Source organism: Cavia porcellus, unplaced genomic scaffold, assembly GCF_034190915.1.
Source record: "Cavia porcellus strain 051 isolate PalLab524CR breed Dunkin Hartley unplaced genomic scaffold, mCavPor4.1 scaffold_1, whole genome shotgun sequence".
Taxonomy (NCBI): Eukaryota; Metazoa; Chordata; class Mammalia; order Rodentia; family Caviidae; genus Cavia; species Cavia porcellus.
Window position 1 is genome coordinate 201,890,065 of NW_026947484.1, and position 17,808 is coordinate 201,907,872.

General features: G+C 57.0%; 1 protein-coding gene and 1 long non-coding RNA gene across 4 annotated transcripts in view; one reads left to right on the plus strand and one right to left on the minus strand.

Annotated features, from left to right (window-relative positions):
- The window catches only part of Sh2d3c (SH2 domain containing 3C), a 27,896-nt gene extending 12,927 nt beyond the window's left edge, over positions 1-14,969 (minus strand). The window contains exons 1-3 of one of the 3 annotated variants that reach the window (XM_003470754.4): positions 14,813-14,969; positions 12,809-13,283; positions 3,522-3,561 (exon numbers count right to left, since the gene is read on the minus strand). In XM_003470754.4, the coding sequence (XP_003470802.2) occupies positions 3,522-3,561; positions 12,809-13,283; positions 14,813-14,849 (552 nt within the window). In that variant the 5' untranslated portion in view covers positions 14,850-14,969. Of the gene's footprint in view, positions 1-927; positions 2,357-3,521; positions 3,562-12,005; positions 12,162-12,808; positions 13,284-14,812 lie in introns of those variants that run through there. The other 2 variants (XM_005004015.4, XM_063228038.1) reach the window with 2 other exon arrangements.
- On the plus strand, positions 12,417-17,129 carry LOC134470967 (uncharacterized). Its single transcript, XR_010040261.1, has 4 exons — positions 12,417-12,587; positions 13,652-13,830; positions 14,021-14,130; positions 15,470-17,129. It is a non-coding gene; the product is annotated as an uncharacterized LOC134470967 (long non-coding RNA).
- Positions 17,130-17,808: the final 679 nt, after the last annotated feature.

Consider the following 17,808-nt stretch of genomic DNA (forward strand, 5'->3'; position numbering starts at 1 on the left):
TCCTCTTCGTCACCAAAACTGGGGGTCCCTAGCCTCTAAGAGTTGGGGGGGGGATGCGAATGCAGCATCCCTGCTCTCGGCGCGCTGCCATTGGCTAGAGATGATCTCACCGCTCCCGGCCTGCGCGCGCCTGATTGGCCGACGCGGATGCTGCGCTCCCGGCGGCGCGGCCGTCATTCAGGCGGGCTCGGAGCGTGTGTGAGCCCGGGGCAGCGCGGGGGTGACGCGCCCGGCGTCTCCTAGGGGGCGCGAGAGGCAGAGCGCCGAGACCCCAGGTCAGGGTCTTAACCTTCCCCTAGCAGCCCTCGCCCGGCCGCCCCTCGCACTCCCGCGGGTATCCTGACCCCGGGCTGGGGCGTCCCGGAGGATGCTCCGCAGAGGCGGGGTCCGGGTCCTCCCCGCCACCCCTTTCCGTTTAACCCTCTCGCCGCCGCGGCCGCCCCTGTGCAGCCCACCAGCTGGGCTGGGGACCCGCGCCCCAAGCACGCCCGAGTCACCTCGGGGGCAGGAGGGTGGCGGGGCTGCTGGCCGCATCCTGGGCACCTGCAGCAGCCCCCGGCGCCCTGCCCCCCACTTCGGACCCCAGCCCAGCGCCCCTGGTACAATGGGGAGCCAGGTGGCAGGGGTCAGCGGCGCGAGCCCCGCGCGGGCTGCAGGACGCACGACCCCCTCGGCGCCCCGGCGGGGCAGCGCTCCGCCTGCGGGGGAGGCAGCGGCGACCGAGGCGCCCGCAGTCCCGAATCACGCATTGCCCGCACCCGCAGCCGGCGGGGCGCTCCAGGTGAGGCCGGCGACCCCGCCCCCTCCCGCCGCAGCCCTGCCGACCTCCGCCGGCGGCGTGGGGCTGCGGATGCCGGCCCCGAGCGAGCGCGGCGGCGGGCGTCCCGGCGCCCGAGCCGAGCAGGGTCGCGGGTCCGAGCGCCTCACCTGCACCTGCACGAAGGAGCCGCGGTAGAAGCAGCAGGCGGCGGCGGACAGCGCGCTCCACAGGCTGCAGCGCTCGGCCATGGTGCGGCCGGCAGGCGGGCAGGGGGCGGCGGCGCCGGGCAGGGGCGCGGGACCGACCGGCTGGGCACCGGCTGCGCTGCCTCTCGGCGGCGCGATTACCTCATCGCCTGGGCGGGGGAGGAGCGGGGAGGCGGGGCGGGAGACCCCACCCTCCGGCCGGCGAGGGGAGGGGGCCATTGTTCCTCCCTCCGCTCCCGCCCCCGCCCGGGTCCCGCACTCTCCAGCGCCGCAGCCGGACGAGGGCCTGGGGCCGAGGGGCTCCCGAGGGGCTTGCACGGAGGTCGTGGTGGGCAGGAGGGCTGGGTGGGCTGGTGACTGAGGGCTCTGAACTCCCCAGCTCCCCGCTCGCCTCCAGGACCCACAGCAGGCAGGGACTTTGAATGAAATCATATCTAAAGCTGGGAAAAAAATTCGCTGTGTGTTTTGGACCCAATCCTTTGTGCCCTCGGGAAATCTCCCGAAGACTCGAGTTTTCTCCTCTCTGATCCGGAGTCGCACCGCATTGCTCTGACTTGGCTCCAGAGCGCCACGGATGACCAAGGGTCAGGTTCACAGCGCCGGCCAGCCGCTGGCCTTGTCTCTCCCCTGAATCTTGATGCAGGCGCTTCTCCGGGAGCCCAATCTGCTCCTTTGGAGAAGCATCTGGAACACACCCCTAATACCTGTGTGACCTCAGGGGACTCATGAGACCCGGCAAGGAAGTTGCCAAAATCAGTGCTCAGAGAGGTGTGGTGGCAAAGTCTGTAATCCCAGCACTCAGGAGGCTGAGGCAGGAGGCTTGCTAAGAGTTTAGGGCCAGCCTGAATTGCACAGTGAGACCTCCTGTCCAAAATAAATGAATAAATTTAAAACATAAATAAATAAAGTAAATGCTATTACTTTCTAGCTTTAGAGCCTCCAAGTCTGGACTTCTCATCCTAAGTTCACAGGCTCTTCAGAGGCCTGACATCCAGGCCCTTTCGACTCGGTCACCTGGGTCCATCTCTGGACCCTGGTGTTTGCTTCCTGTAAATGAGCCTGGAGTTCCAAGCCTGGAGCCTGCAGCCTGCAACATTGCATTTCTGGGATTTCAGAACCGAAGGGTTCCGACACAGTTCAGGATGGACAGCTCCCCCACAGGAGCACCTCAGGGCAAGATGGAGTTTTGGAAACTATTGAGTCCAACCCTCATTGGAGGCTCAAAAAATAAAACTAAAGTTACTTTGATTTTCGTGGGGGGGGTGTTTAATCAGTTCCAGTGAGCAGGTTTTATTTCTTTTATAACTAAAAAGAAACTACAGGGTGCTGGGGATATAGTTCAGCAGCACAAGTGCATACCTGGCAAGCACAAGGTTGTGAGTTTGATCCCGGATGCCAAAAAAAAAAAAAAAAAAAAAAAGGAAGAGGAGCTGGGGCCTGGTTCCCATGCACCCTAACACATGCTCTCTGATCCACTCTGCCCCTCTCTAGCTTTCCATGCAAGGAGAGACGACAGTGAACTTCACTGCCAACCTCAGGGGCCTGGCTTTCATGCTTTCTCCTCCAGAAAGCCTTCCTGGGTTCCTCCTCTCTGAGCCTGCTGGTGATGGAGTGTGGGGTGGGGGGAGGTATTTCCTTGAGACACCGCGGAGACCCCACTTCATGTGAGTGAACATCAAGCCCAGAGGTGAAGAGCCCAGAGGTGAAGCTCACACCTGGGACCAAGGCACCCGAGTCCATTGCCTGAGCCACTGTATGCTTCTGCCATGGTCCCCGCCTGTGCTGGAAGCCCTCTGAGCTCAGGGCCCCGTGCCTGCAGTGTGCCCCAAACTCAGCACCGCATCAACCTGGGCAGTGCAAGGCCCAGGACATCACCTTGAGCCTCGGCATCTACAAGCCCAGCTTGGCCCTGTGGGAGCCGCATGGCTGCAAGTGGGCATATACAGGCCCTCACTGCCCCTGCCCAGGGAGGAAGCCTGGCTCCCTGCAGGTAGCACAGGGCTCACATAGTCGGCACTTGAAATGTCATTTAGCATTGTCACCATCATATGCTTATTTCAAAATGACATTTGCAAAGTTCCCAGTGTCCAGAACAAAGTAAGTCTGAGCTGTGCTCACACTCCCTGTGGAAGGTCCCAGCTGTCCCTTCCTGCTGCTCCCAACCCACTCCAGTGCACAATAGAGGCACTGTAATCCCAGCATTCTGGGAGGCTGAGGCAGGAGGATTGAAAGGTTGAGCCCAGCCCGACAACTTACTGAGAACTCATGTTGAATTAAAAACAAATAAAGGGCTAGGGCGTGGCTCAGTGGGAAGGCCTCGTTCAGGTCCCTGTACCACAGGACAAAGCTGGCTGAGACCAGAGTGCTCAGCATGGAGACAGCCCAGGTCCCCTCACCCCATCTCGTGGCAGGTGGGTGGGGCCTGGTGCCCACACTCTGTGGGAGGCTGAGTTTGGGGTTGGTGAGGGAGCTGTGGGTGAACCCAGACCCTGAGCTTCCCGGTGAGGTCGGGAAGGTGCCAGGCCCACCGGGCTCTGAGCGTCCAGGCCTCTTACCTTCACGTAGTCCCCGGCAGCCTCCAGCTCCCCTGAGGCCCTGCAGGGAAAGAAGCCAGGTGAGGTGAATGTCCCCAGCCCTACGCAGGCCCTAGTCCTTGGCCTCTACCCACCTTCCTGGGCTGAGCCACTGGTCCTCAGTGCCTCCTCTAGACGCAATGCACTCACTGGAGTTCGCTGACCTGGCCAGTGCCACATGTCTCTGAGCCTGGGTTTTGGTAAATCAGAAATCAGGGCAGCACCTGGCTAACAGGGCTGTCTCCAGGAGCCTGAGTGTCAAATGTGTAACAGGGGTCTGGTTCCCGAATCACTGGGACTCTCCAGCCTCCTCGGTTCCATGCTCCTGCTCTAGGCCCCTGACTTCAAGCCCTGGAGGCCCCGTGGGTGCCCCCTCCTCCCCAGGCAGGCAGCCAGGTAGGCAGGGATGATTTTGGGGTGGAACCCTGGGGCACAGACCTGCACCGAACTCGAACTGTGGCGTCCCCATGAGGGCTGCCTGGGAGCCACGTCCCCCAGCCGTGCCCTCAACACTGGCCCTAGCCATGGCCCTGTCATACCCAGCTGGAGCCCTTGGATGTCTGAAGGCATCCAGATGCATCCCGTCTATCCCCAAGTGTCTTCCCATCTCCACTGGAGCCGCTGCCATCTCCTGCATCTGTGGGTCCTGACCACTCCTCTCTGGGTGCTGCCTGCCCTGCCTGGTCACCCAGGGACCCTCCTGGCCTCCTGGCCAGCACCTCAGGCCCCCTCTGCTCTGTTGTTTCCCTGCCACTTCCAGGCAGCACCTAAGGTCACAACCCAGCGCATGCATACTGCCTGCACACCACTCCCAACGCCCCAAGGGGGACTCCCAACTGCTTCACTCCCTCTCTCAACAAGGATCTTGCTGTGTTGCCCAGGCTGGCCTCAAAGTTCCAGGCTCAAGAGATCCTCCTGCCTCAGCCTCCCAAGTAGCTCCCAACTACATAAGTACAAGCCACCACCACTGGTTAAAATTCTTCGTGTGTAGGTATGTGGCAGTGCTCCAGCACTGAGCCACATATCCAGCCCTCCATTTGTATTTTTTTGGGGGAGGGGACTGGGGATTGAACTCAAGACTTCATGCTTGCCAGGCAGGCGCTTAAACCGCTGATCTAAATCCCCAGTCCCTCCCATCTCTTGAAGAACAAAATTTATCTTCCCTTCAGTAGCTGTGTAATTATCATCAAAATAAAGGAATGCCACTCTTTTTTTTTTTTTTTTTTTTTTTTGTGGAATCAGGGATGGAGCTCTCGACGGGCCTGCTTGCAAGGCAGGTGCTTATGCCGCTGAGCTAAATCCCCAGCCCCAGGAATGGCACTCTTAAACTAGAATACAGGCATAGGCCTGTACGTCCTGCGAGGGCTGGTGTTTTCTGACCACCTGCCTCACCACCCCTCCATTGCACCTTCAGCCACACCCACCTCCTTGCCTGCTCTTTCCTGCCACAGGCCCTTTGCACTTGTTCAGAATGCCAGGCTTAGAACACACCTCTGCAGACTATAATGTGGCATGCCCCTCATTCCCTTTTATTCAGGGCTCTGCCTAAAGTCACCTCCTCCAGGATGCCTTCTTGGACCACTGGTCTGGAACACCTCCTCCTCCACACTCTCCCCAGCCCCTTTCACTTTCCTGGGCTTCGCCCAAGATGGCTGCTCCTCATTTATTTCCCTGGACAGTATCAGATGCTGCCAGCAGGGTGTGGGCTTTGTCTCTGTCACCCTCAAGCCCCCAGTCCCCAGCAGAGACCTGGCACATTCCAGAAGCTCTGCAGCTTAAGGGATGCGTGACCCATCACAGCCCTGTCACCTGGACTGTCACGTTTGTCACCTTAGCCTGGAGCTGGATGCTAGGGAAATACCCGCTCAGATACAAGACTCCTAAACTGGGCATAATCCCAACACTCGGGAGGCTGAGGCAGGAGGATCACTGAGAGTGTGGGGCTACTTAGTGAGATTCTATCTCAGAAAACCCAAAATATCAGACCAAACGCAAACAAAACCAACAACAAAAACAAAATAAAGCTCAACTAAAAAATAAACATCACAGGTTCCCCAGATCCCCAGGCCAGGGGCTCCCATGGGAAAGATGTCAGTCTTGACATTCTGGGGCCCCAAGTTGCTGACCTCTAGCAACTGTCCCCCCAGCTGCCCTCTGCAGCGGTAGCTCCCGAAGCCTTGGGTCTGTCTGTCTGTCTATCTGGCCACTGTGGGGTGAGGGGTGGGGGCTCTCCTCCCTTCCCGGGTGAGGTGTCCTATCCCAGCCTTTCCGGCCATTCAGGCCCGGAAATCCGCCCGCAGCTGGGAACAGAGGAGCCAGGACACTGGGGTCGCCTGGCGCTTCCTGCCCACTTCCCCTCGGGCCCTGGGGTGGGCGAAGAGCCCTGGCAGTGAGGAGCCTGGCCCAGAGGCCAGCCTGCCTGAGGTGGCCGGAGCCAGGGGGCCAGTAGCACAGCGGCCCAGGCCGGAAAGTGAGGATGGGGGACACTCAACAGCACTCACCTCCCTGGCCCTCCAGAGCACACTGGGATTTCCAAAACACACGTGTCCTTGGCCACGTACTCCATACTCTACTGCCATTGCTGGTCTGAACTGTGGCTACCAGCCCCACCCCACCTGTGGTCCCATGCCCTGCTCTCCAAGGGCTACCGCAGTCATTTTAAAGGGAAGTCAGTCACAGCTGTCCTCTGTCCCCAGCCCAGGCATGGCCTCTGTGTCGAGACAAATGAGAGCCCAGGGTCCTGTCACAGCCCTGCGGAACACTCCTCACCACCTATGCCCAATCACATCCCTCACCAGAAGTGTCCTACTGACCTCTGTTCCCAGCACCAGAGACCCTAGGGCCTTTGCACCTTCTGTCACCTCTGCTGGAGCCCTTTCTTTCCACAGGTCCCCAGGGTGCCTTCCCTGCTTTCTTCAGTCTTTACTGGAAGCCTCTCTTCTATGGAGGCCTTCTCTGGCCACCAGTCTGAATCATGACCTTCTCCAGAGTGCTGGGACAATAAGCAGGTGCCACCACACCTGACTTCTGTCCCAATATTCTTGAGGTGAATGAATTTCTGAGCAGCCCCTGCTTCCCCAAGGACAAAGTCCAGTCTTCTTGTCTTGGTCCACCTCTTTCCTGTCACCCTTCCTGGTGTCACATCACCGATCTCCTGAAACTTCCTCCATGGAGTGCCACTCCCAGGAGCCTCAGGGCCTTTGCCACAGGATATTCCCACTGGGGTCCCATCCTCTCCCCTTCCCCAGGGCATTTCTAGTCAACCTTCAGCTCTTTGGAGATTTCCTGAACATACTCCTCCTCATCCTAACAAACTCAGGGATTCAAGTATCTGCTTGTGAAAACCTCAGCTCCATTAATTAATGAATTCCTTATTTTGTAGATTTAGGACATTTTCCCTCTAATATTAGAGGCAAAATCAATTAATAAGTAATAGTGACAACAGAGCCAAATCAGGCCCATTAATCAGCCACATTAATTATTGAAATAAGCAACCTGTCCCACTGCCTGGATGAACTGATGCCTTCTGATAACTGACACCACTTACTGCATATGTTACCTTAATTAATTGTATTAATGAGAGTAATTAATGCCCATTATCCTTTATGTCCCCCATGCATGTTTAAATCTGAACTGTACCTTCAGGAACTCTGGCCTGGACCTGGAGGAGATAGGGCTGGAGGAGGTGTCATCTTGTGTCACCCTGGCTGTCCTTTGCCCTCTGCAGAGCCTTGCCTTTCTGTCCCCAGTTTCATCCTGCAGAGCTCGGGGTGGGTCCCTTCACCCCAGTCTTTGTCACCTGCTTCCCACTTCCCTACCCTGTCTGAACCCCCGTCCCAGCCTCCACCTTCTGAGGCCCAACTTTCTTGCCCAAGGACTGGGCACACCCAGCCCAGGGGACCATCATGCTCTGCTCTTGGGGGGCTGGGGTTGCCCCACCCCAATCTCCACCCACCCTGCTAGAGAAGTGAGAGGCCTTGGGCAGAGGGCTGGGAAGCCCTGACCCTTCCTCCTGGGATTCCAACCCTGGGGCTGTGGGTGGGACCCTGCTGGGAAGGCTCCTGGCTTTATCCCCTGCCCTGGATGGAGATGGGCCACTTGGGGGCTGGATGGGTCCCTGCCCCTTCCCCACAGGGCAGATCAATGCCCAAGGGATGGCTGAGGGTATTGAGCCCAGGGCTGCTCATGACACTCAAAACCCACTGCACGCTGGACTTCATGGTGCATTCCTGAAATCTCAGCACCCAGGAGGCTGAGGCAGGAGGATCACTGCGATTTCAAGGCCAGCCTGAGCTACAGAGTGAGACCCTGTCTCAAAAAACTAAAACTGGGGCTGCAGATTTAGCTCAGCGGCATAAGCGCCTGCCTTGCAAGCGTGCAGTAATGAGTTTGATCCCTGGTACCAAAAAATAAAAAATAAAACAAACAAAATGAAAACCAGTGTACAAGCACATATGGGTGGGCACTTGTTTCTTTCTCTTTTTCTTTTTTTTCTTCGAGACAAGGTCTCATTGTGTAGTTCAGGCCAGCCTTGAACTCACTATATATCCCCAAGTGGCCTTGAATTTGTGGTGATCGCCCTGTCTCAGCCTCCCCAGTGCTGGGAGTACAGGTGTGTACCTGGGCAGGCACATGAGTGCTGACTGCGTGTTATGACCCAGGAGCTCCACTTTACAGCACAGAGAACTGGCACTTGAGCCAGGGAGAACGGCTGCTCCCAGCAAAGAGCCCAAGCTCTCTGCCCCAGTCGTCAGCAGGGTGGGATCCCCTGGAAATTGCGAGCTGCTGCTGCGTGGAAACAGGAGAAGCTGGGGAGCAGAGGGTGAACAAGAATCATATTCAACCAGGCAGGCTGGGCACAGTGGTGCATACCTGCAATCCCTGCACTCAGGAGGCTGAAGCAGGAGGATCGCTGAAAGTTCAAGGCCAACCTGGACTACAGGTGACTTCAAAGCCAGTCTGAACTACATAGTGAGACCCTGTCTCAAACACACACACACACACACACACACACACACACACACACACACACACTAGGCAGGAGCCCACACCTGAGGCCAGGATGGGGAATGGGTGATGGAGAAAAGACCCTCTTGTGTTGGGGCTGGGGATTTAGCTCAGTGGCATAAGCGCCTGCCTTGCAAGCAGGCAGTCGTGAGTTCGATCCCTGGTACTGATAAAAACGAAAAAGACAAAAAAAAAAAAAAAAAAAGACCCTCTTGTGTCATGGAGGCTTCCAGCTGGCACCTAAAAAGCCATGACCTGGGAAAGCACCCTGCATCTGTTTCCTCTGCACAAGCAGCTCCATGCCTTCCAGGCCCTTTCTGGGTCCAGGCCCAGGACAAACACGGTAACCCTGCAGGTGCTGCCCCGGACCTCAGTATACAAATGAGGAAACTGAGGCTCAGAGACGGAAGGGCTCCTTCCCTGGGCACATGAGCTGCTGAGTGTGTCACCCTGAGCCCCTTGCCTTCCATCTGGCAGTCCCCCTTTCGACCCACGTGGGGCCGCGGGGGGGGCGTGGTTGTGGTGGGGGCGGGGTCCATCCTTCCCCCGACAGCCTGGTTCCCACAACACAAGGCGTCCAGGGTCTTGGGACTGTGAGAAAGTCTTCACAGGAAATGAGACGCAGGAGCAGCTGGGCCCCTTCAAATGACAAGGATGGCTGCCTCGTGAGCCCAAGGAGGCTGCAGGGCCCGGGCCCAAAGCCCCCTCCCCGGTGGGTAATCACTACCAGATGCCCGGTCGCTGACGTCACCTACAGGCCGAGAGAGGGTCGTGGGACTCTGGGGAGAGCCAGGAATGCTTGGACCAGAATCAACATTCCTAAAGGAAATGGGGGTGGGGGTGGCTGTTTCTTGGTGCCTGGCACCAGGGCCAGGCTGGGGTAACTCAGGGTGCCCCAGCTCTGCTCCAAACAGCCTGAGTGGTCAGGTGTGAGGCAAAGAACGTTTGGCGACGCCACACCAAGTGAAGCAGAATGGCTTTCAGATCCTCCTAATGGGAGAGAGCCCTGGGAAACTCTTTAAAGTCGGGCCCTCCAGCCCAAGGCCAGCTGTGGCTTCCATGTCACTGCGCCAACAAGTCCTTGCTGGTTTAGCTAAAACCACTTTCTCTCTGATTTCTCCTCTCTGCTTTCCCATCTCCCTCATCCTACTCTGCTTCAGTTACTCTGGGCTCTGGCTCTTTGTCCCTCAAACATGCCGAGGACTTTTCTACCTTAGGACCTTTGCATGTGCTCTTCTCAAACCTTGACGTGCACTTCCTCAGACAGGAAGAGGCTTTGTCCCTCATTCTTTTGTTTAAACATCACTTCCTCACACAGACTTTTTTCCCCTGACTAATCTTCCTACATCGCCACCTCCAGCCATTCCCCCAAGATCAATTCCCTCACTTGATTTTACATTTTCTTGGTGGCTCTTTATTCTTCTAGTTGTACATATAACTCATCTCTTGGCTTCACCATTTCTCTTCCCTGCACTGGCCCGGGGGTTCCAGGGTGAGGATCTGCCATGCTCAATGCTCCCTCCCCAGAGGCTAGTGGCATGGGTGAACCCCAGTAAACATAAACATGAGAGAATGCTAAAACCACTAACTGAGATCACCAGCAAATTATCTGTTTTGGTTTCTTTGCTTTGTTCATTTGTTTTTGAGATGCTGTGTAGTCCAGGCTGGCCTTAAACTCACAGCAGTCCTGCCTCAGTCTCTTGAGTGCTAGGATAACAGGTGTGTGCCACCACACCCAGTTGCATGCTGTTATTAACATCTTCAGTGTCAGCATCTGCAAAATGGGCTCCTGTCACCTCCTTCCCAGAGTGCTATGGAAAGTCACTTAAAACAACGGCAAACCAGGCTTTGAGGTTTTTACTTACAGGAGCAGAAAGATGACCTGTACTTAAGATCCTGGCCTCGGGTGTTGGTCAGGCCTAGGGCAAATCTAGGACCAGTGCTTGACCTGTGACCCCAGGAGAGTCCTTTTCTTCTCTAAGCCTTGGTTCTCACTGATAAAATGCAGCAACACAGGTGCCCCCTCTCAGGCCCCAGAAAGCTGTGTCAGCCACTTCATGACCCTCTCTGGGGACCCTGGCTTAACAACTACTGTGGGGGTGGGGCAAGCTGTGCTGGAGGCTCCATCCAATTCCAGGGCTCCCCTCCTCTTCCTTTGTGCTAGGGGCTGAGGGGGCTCTCAGGCTCTCTTCATAGGGATTCTGGGTCCTCGGGTGCTGGGCACTGGTTGGATGTTCCCCCACCCCCCAGGATCTCAGCAACAAACAGAGCACCAGGAAACTCCTGCAGCCTCACCTCTTCCCCTTCCTTCCTCCTGCTCCAGGTGCAGGCTGCCCCCCCCCCCACCAGAGTGAGCAAATCCCTCTGGAGATTCGGATAGCGGGATCCATCCTCTTCTCTGGCTATTCTCACCCCACCCAGGCCCTTGCAGACCCTTGTGGGATACGGTCATAAGGGAAGGGGTCTCCCCTGGTGCCCCAACCACAAACAAAGGTTTGGGGACTCTTAGGGGAAATGTGTGCAGTATTTGGAGGGCAGTGGGATGCTGGGTGTTACAGCCCTTGGATAAGGCCTAGTCTGGCTGGCTCCCAGAACCTCAGGATACTCTGGCGATGGCGGAGATGGGGGATGTCTGTCCATTTCCTCTGACAGCTCCAGGCCAAGCCTGATGCAGAAGGCACTGCCAGGACCAGCAGGTTTCTGCCTACAGGGAGAAAGGCTTGGGCTTGGGAGAAAGGCAAGGATTTTGACTTGGGATTCTCAAGGCTCCCCACACCTTCGATCATAGACCCTGGCCCTGCTACAGGGGCACGCATACCAAAGTGTCAGTGTGTGGCCCTGCTCCTGGCTTCCACTTACATGTCCAAATGGCAAGCAAATCTTTCTCTCTCTCTCTCTTTTTTTTTTTTTTTTTTTTTTTTTTTTTTTTTTGCTATTTTTTGTACTGGGAACCGAACTGGGGACCTTGCACTTGCCAGGCGCCACTAAGCTATGTCCAAGCTCAAATCTTTCTTCCCTCAACCACAAAATAGGGGTACTAAGAAGCCCTCTCTCAGGACAGTTCTGAGGCACAGAGGCCCAGCCTGAGCAGGGCAGGGCTGGGGAGAGAATTAGACCCAAAGAAGGCTGACCTAGAGTAGCCAGACGGCTAGGCATGGTGGCTGGCACATGCCCAGAATGTCAGCCTTTTAGGAGGCTGAGACAGGAGAATGAAAAGTTCAAGTCCCACTTGGGGAATTGAGGGAGATCCTTTCTCAAAATTAACCAGCTAAATAAGGGCTGGGGGACACAGCTCAGTGGAAAGGCCGTGGGTTCAATCTCCAGCAGCGCGGGCACACACGCACACAGACCAAGTCCCAGATGCCGGACCCACACCCAGGTTTGTCACTCGCTCCCGGGATGCGGAACTCCCCTTTAGGCCACTCGCTGGCCTTGCTTGGGCCCAGCCCGATCACTCACCTTCGGGGCCCCAGCGTTGGGCATCTTCTGCCCACTGCAGTCATAGTTTCCCGCGGTGGCTGACAGCAGCAGCCTGCAGTCGTCAGTTCGGCGACTGCCGCTTTTCTCAGACAGCGAAACTGGAGCTCAGAGCAGGACTCCAGGGGCGGGGCCCGATCGGTAGCCCCGCCCGACACGCCTCCCTGGCTTCTGCCCCGCCCCCTCTACTGAGTACTATTCGCGGAAAGGCCGGTTCCTTGCGCTATCCTCTCTCGCTCCGCCCCTTTCTCCTCGGTCTAAAGCCAGTATAGGCCACACCCACAGATAACGCTCCTCCCACCCTCTCCCCGCCCTTTTCCTGTGGTTCGGCGAATCTAGGAAAGGCCACGCCCCAAGCACGACCTTGTCGCCGCCCCTCCCGCGCCAGGCAGTCAGAGACCTGGGCCCAGCAGCCAGGCTCCCAGGCTTGGGGAACCTCAGAACTCCCTAGGACTTATCGGCCCTTTTCGCTTCAGTCAGTCTGCTTTCCTCCACGCCTGCGTGAGGCTGAATTAAGGGAGAGAGTGGCAGGAGAAGGATACTGGGGCAGCCCGACTGGGACAGGTGACTTCCCCTCCCTGCGACTGAGTTTCGCAGCTGTCCTTTGGAAACAATAGAAGCCTCCCCTTGGTAATTTTCTCTGAGAATGTTATGGTCAGGGTCAGCACAATGTCTGGCTGTAGTAAGCACTTGATTAATGTGCAGATTTTCTTCTCTTTGGCTTGGATGTTGCTGAGGACACCATCCCTGCGGTTCCCGCCCTCCCGCCCCTGGGGAGCACCTACCCTTCTGGGCCTGCATCCTGAGGAGATCCGCCCGGATCCTTGTCTGCTGGGAGGTCCTCAGGCTTTCTCATAGGGTCCTCCTCCATCGCTGAAGGGCCAGGTTCCTCTGCCGGGGTGTCCTCCAGGGGGCCATCAGCCTTCGCTTCCTCTTTGGCTGCCTCTGAGCCCGGTGAATCGGGAAGACCTCGAGGGCCCAGATGGGGCTCAGGGGCCACCCCTTGGGCCTTCTGGGTGGCCTGTTTGTCCCGAGCCTTCTTGAGGTTGGGCCGAGGCATGGTGCCCATGTGACTGTACATGTCACTGGAGCGGGCGTAGGCTGGAGGGCTCTTGGGAACTGTCACCATGTCGTCCTGTGTGGCCTCGAAGGTGTCAGGCTCCAGAGGAGACCGGATATTGATGGGGGTTGAAGATCGTCTCAGAATGAAGGACCGGGGGAGGTTGGAGAGACTCCCAAGGCCCTTGAACTTGAAGAACTCTGGAAAGTAGGAAGGGTAGGAAAAGTAATCATGGACAATGCCAACAGCACTGATAACAACAATAAAAACTACACTGCAGCCTGAATTCCAGCACATGGGAGGCTGATGCAGGAAGGTCTCTGAGTTTGAGCCCAGCCTGAGTTTTCCATGAGCTCAACAAACAAACAAGAACAACCACTGACATGAACCGCAGGGCCGGAGGGAGTGTCCACATCAGCCTCTGTGCCACGGATTGGGGGAAAGAACAGGAAGTGGTTGCCAGCCCAAGGGCCCCCATCCCAATCATCTGTGGTCCTCTCCTTCCTGTGCCCCGTTCCTAGCTCAGGTGCAATGCTCAGGTGATAGCATCTTCCCCTCACTTCCGCAGGAGTACAGAAGCTGTGAGGTCACGCCTTCCTGTCCTTAGCGTGGGACTGTCCCCGCTCATGGACACCACCATACAACTTCCCTATGGCCTCCAGATGAGTAAAAAGGAAAAACTCTGGCATTTTTCACTTTCTTGGCGTCTTCCACCTCCTCCATCCTCACACCCACGCTGGAATGTAGGTATGACACTCCCTGTGACAAGGGTGGAAAATGAAGCCCAGGGAGGGAGAGGGACTTGCCCATATCACACACTGTGGCCACGGCTGAGACCGGATGAAGGCCTGTGGCTGGGGACTGTGGGCCCCTGCAGCTTTGTCCCTAGCCCTGCCTGTTTGGGTCCCCTAACTGCCTGTCTGTGCTCTGCTCTTAGACAGCTCTGCACGGTATAGAGATTGCACCAGGGGCCCAAACAGGGTCATCAACTGCCCATCATCTCAGCGCCTTGGGCTCTGTCTCCTGGATACCAGGGGTCCAGAGGAGGTAAGCAAGAGGGAAATGGCAAGGGAAACTGAGGCCATAAGTCTAGGGATGGGATTAAGACCTTCTCTTCAGTCCATCAAATCAAATCCCGGGCACGCTTGGCTCTCAGCATATCCACTTGTGGAATGCAGGAACACGCGTGCGCATGCGCACACACACCCAGCTGCTGTCAGATGGAAGCGGAGGACAGCAGTGTGCTTGGGCCAGTAGGGACCCGACTAGGGGAAGAAACCCCACTGTAGGTGACAGTGGCTCCCCCTGGAGCTTTTTTAGGATCTCCAGCCTCCCCGCTGATGGGTGTAGGGGGGACAGCACCCCACAGTGCCACCCGCTGCCTCCTGTCCTGGCTCTAGTAAGTCCCAAGAGCTCTCCCTGAGATCCCGGGTGAACCTGGGCCTGGGGCGTGCAGCTGTCTCCCATGCCGTTTCCAGAGCAAGGAGACAGAGATGCTGCAGAGCAAAGAGACGGTAGAGGACAGAGACAGGGACAACAGGATGGACAGCAGGAGCCAGCTCAAAAAGAGAGAGGAGGGACCTGGGCCAGGGTGTGGACAGATGCAGACATGTCAAAGCACTGGGGACAGACAGGAGTGGACAGAAAGAGAAACAGAAAGGAGACAGTGCTGCAGAGCCAGAGGCAGGGGGAGCTGAGCGGACAGACAGACAGGGACAGCCACACTCACTGAATTTTTTGCTGGACTTCTTGGGCCCCTCTGTCATCTTGGCGAGCCGTGTGAAAGCCCTGGGCCGCTGGACCTCGGGGTTGCAATGCCTCCCCCACCCGTTCCCCTTTCTCTTGCCCTTACTGGCTTCCTCTGTGTATTTTTAAACCAGCGAAACTCCCACAGCCCCACCCCCCACCCTCTCCGCAGGGGGCGGGGGCTGGGGCCTCCCTGTTCACCCTGAGGGCCGCCTCCTTGGCCTCAGTCGCTGCAGGGGCAGGGGGCACAGTGCAAGCCCACGGGACCTGGGAGGGCTGGGGAACAGACAGACTGCAGGCTCTGGGATTGGTGCCCGCTGGGCCAGGGCCGTGGGGGACCTGGCAGCTGCCACCAGGGGGACTGGCCCCTAGGAACACAAGTTGATGTGCAGGACACTGCATCCCATGCCTTGGTGCCAAGGAGATGGACTGGCAGCTGTGGTGGGCAGAGTGCTGTGAGTAGGCCGGGGCTCCAGTCCACCGGGCCCCAGTTCAGTGCTTGGCAGGCTGCTCAGTCACAGTGTGATCTTGGATTAGGGAGCCCTGCCTGGACCTCAGTTTGCCCCGTGTTCGTTTCCCCAGGCAGACCCTAGTGTAGAATCCATGCCTGCTGATGCATTGTTGCTTCTTTCCAAGCTAGGAGCTACCCTATGACCTGTTCTTCCACACCTGTAAGACAGAGATGGGGAAACTGAGGCACGGAGCAGGAGAAGGCTTTCCCTAGGTTGCACAGTGAGTCAGTGACACAGACTGGGTTACAACTTGCCTTTCCAAACTGGCTGTGGCGGTGCATACCTGTAATCCCAGCACTCAGGAGGCTGAGGCAGAAGGATCATGGAGTTCAAGGCCAGCCCAGGCTATATGTGTTTTCGGGCAGCCTGAAGGACATAGCAAGACCCTGTTTCAAAAAACAAAACAAAAACCTTGCCCTTCCAGATCCCCTAACCCACAAGCTAGTGTTCACCTTAAAACTTCTTTGCTTTGGGGATGTGTGTGTGGGCATGTGTGTGTATGTGCATGCTAGAGCTTATGCATGCAGAACCAAGATGAGAAAATGTGACCTCCTGTCACACACTGGTTGTCTTGGACACCTGTAGAAGCCACAAGATTTCGGGACTTCAAACCCAGGTGTGTGCTGTTGACACCTTATAGTCTCTACTTCTGAAGCCTCAGCCACCAAATTTCCACAGTGAGGACACTGCAAAGTGCACTGTCAATCTGTGGGCAGTTGGCGTGTGCACACGTGTGTGTCTGTGTGTCTGTGTCTCTGTGTGTGTTTGTGTGTGTGTGCACATGTGTGCCAGGGCCTCATGCAGGCGCTACCACAGAGCCACAGCCCTGGGCCCGGGCTTGGCCTCTCTTATCCTGGCTCCTGGGCTGGGAACCGGGTGAGACAGGAGCTGATGTTCAGATGGGCGCTTCCTGCATCCTCCATGTTAATAATGGCCCCAAGTCGTCACACCAGGGGGAACAGGAAGTTGCTTGTCAGGCTGCAGAGTCTCAAATGCTGACTTCCATTCAGGTGACCTCCCCAGGCCTGACAGCTGGCTGTGGTCCTGGTGGGGAGGGGCCCAGAGGAGCCGTTGTATTTTTTTTTTTAGGTACTGGGGATTGAACTCACGATCTCATGCTTGCCAGGCAGGTGCTTATACTGCTGAGCTAAATCCCCAGACCTGTACTTTTTTATTATTGTCATTCTGGGGATTGAACCCATGGCTTTTGCACTGAATTACATTCTCCCCAGCCCCTTTGTAAAATGTATTTGGAGATAAGTTCTCACTAAATCATAAGTTGTCCAGGGTGGGCTTAAGCTGGCCATCCTCCTGCCTTGGCCTTCCAGAATGCTGGGTTTACAGGTATGGTCTACCACACCTGGCTCCAGCTAAGTCTTCTGAGAAGGTAAAGAGGACCCCAAGGCTCTCCAGGGATAGGACACGGCCCTGAGGTCACAGCAGCACAGTGCTGTTCACAGATGGACCTGCGCTCAAAATCTGAGTGAAAAAATAAGGCTTCTGGACCATGGACTTAATAGCAAGGGGCCCCAACCCCAACCCTTCTGCTGAGCCAGAAGCCCCCACAGACCATCACCAAGATCCACAAAACAGATCCATTAGGCAAATCCTGGTATCTGTCCCTATTTCACAGATGAGGAAACTGAGACCAAAGAGGAGCAGGCATAAGACAAACAATGAATCATCCAACCCCTAACCCCATAACCTGAGATGCTGGGCCGAGTTGTCAGGAAACAGAGGATCAGGTTGTCTGGTGGGAGCTTGGGGTCTTCCTTGTGGAAGGCTGAAAGCGGGGGTGGGGGTTTGGGGGGGTTGGGGGGGTGGGGGGGTGTCTCAGCCTCTCCCAGGAGACAGTTCCAGTATGACATGGGCTAACTTTCCCTGGCTGTGGCATCAGACAGTACTGACTTCCTGGCCAGGCCAACTCCCAACTTGTTGTGTTGTGTACAAAAGACTTTGCCCTGTCTGAGCCTCCATTTCCTTTCCTGTGAAATGGGATCTGAGCAGCCCCTGGGAGTCGTCCTGGCCAGCACACGGGGATCTCTTGGGACTGAGATGGGGCATACAGGAAGGAGGCTCGCTTATCGAAGATGGGCGAGCCCAAGCGGTCAGGCATGGCGTGTGAGCCCGGGAGCCCTGGCCACCACAGCTGTGTTGCCGGGGCACAGATGCCTTGTCGACCAGCACTGGTCCCAGCCTGCTGTTGGTGGGCGCCAGCACAGTTGCTGTGGTCCTCAGGAGAATGAATGGGGCTCAGTGTGCTGAGCTCAGAGCCTGCTTTGTGCTGCCTTGAGTGGCCGTTGGGAGTGTGGCCGGAGAGCTGCTGGCAGTGGCTGTCCCACAGGCCCTCCCCAGCCTGTGCTGGAGCCCAGCCCAGCCCAGCACACTGTGTGCTGCAGCCCTGATCACCCAGCACAGGGTATTCATCCCTCTAGGCCTCTGCTGAGCCTGGACCCGCACCCCGGCT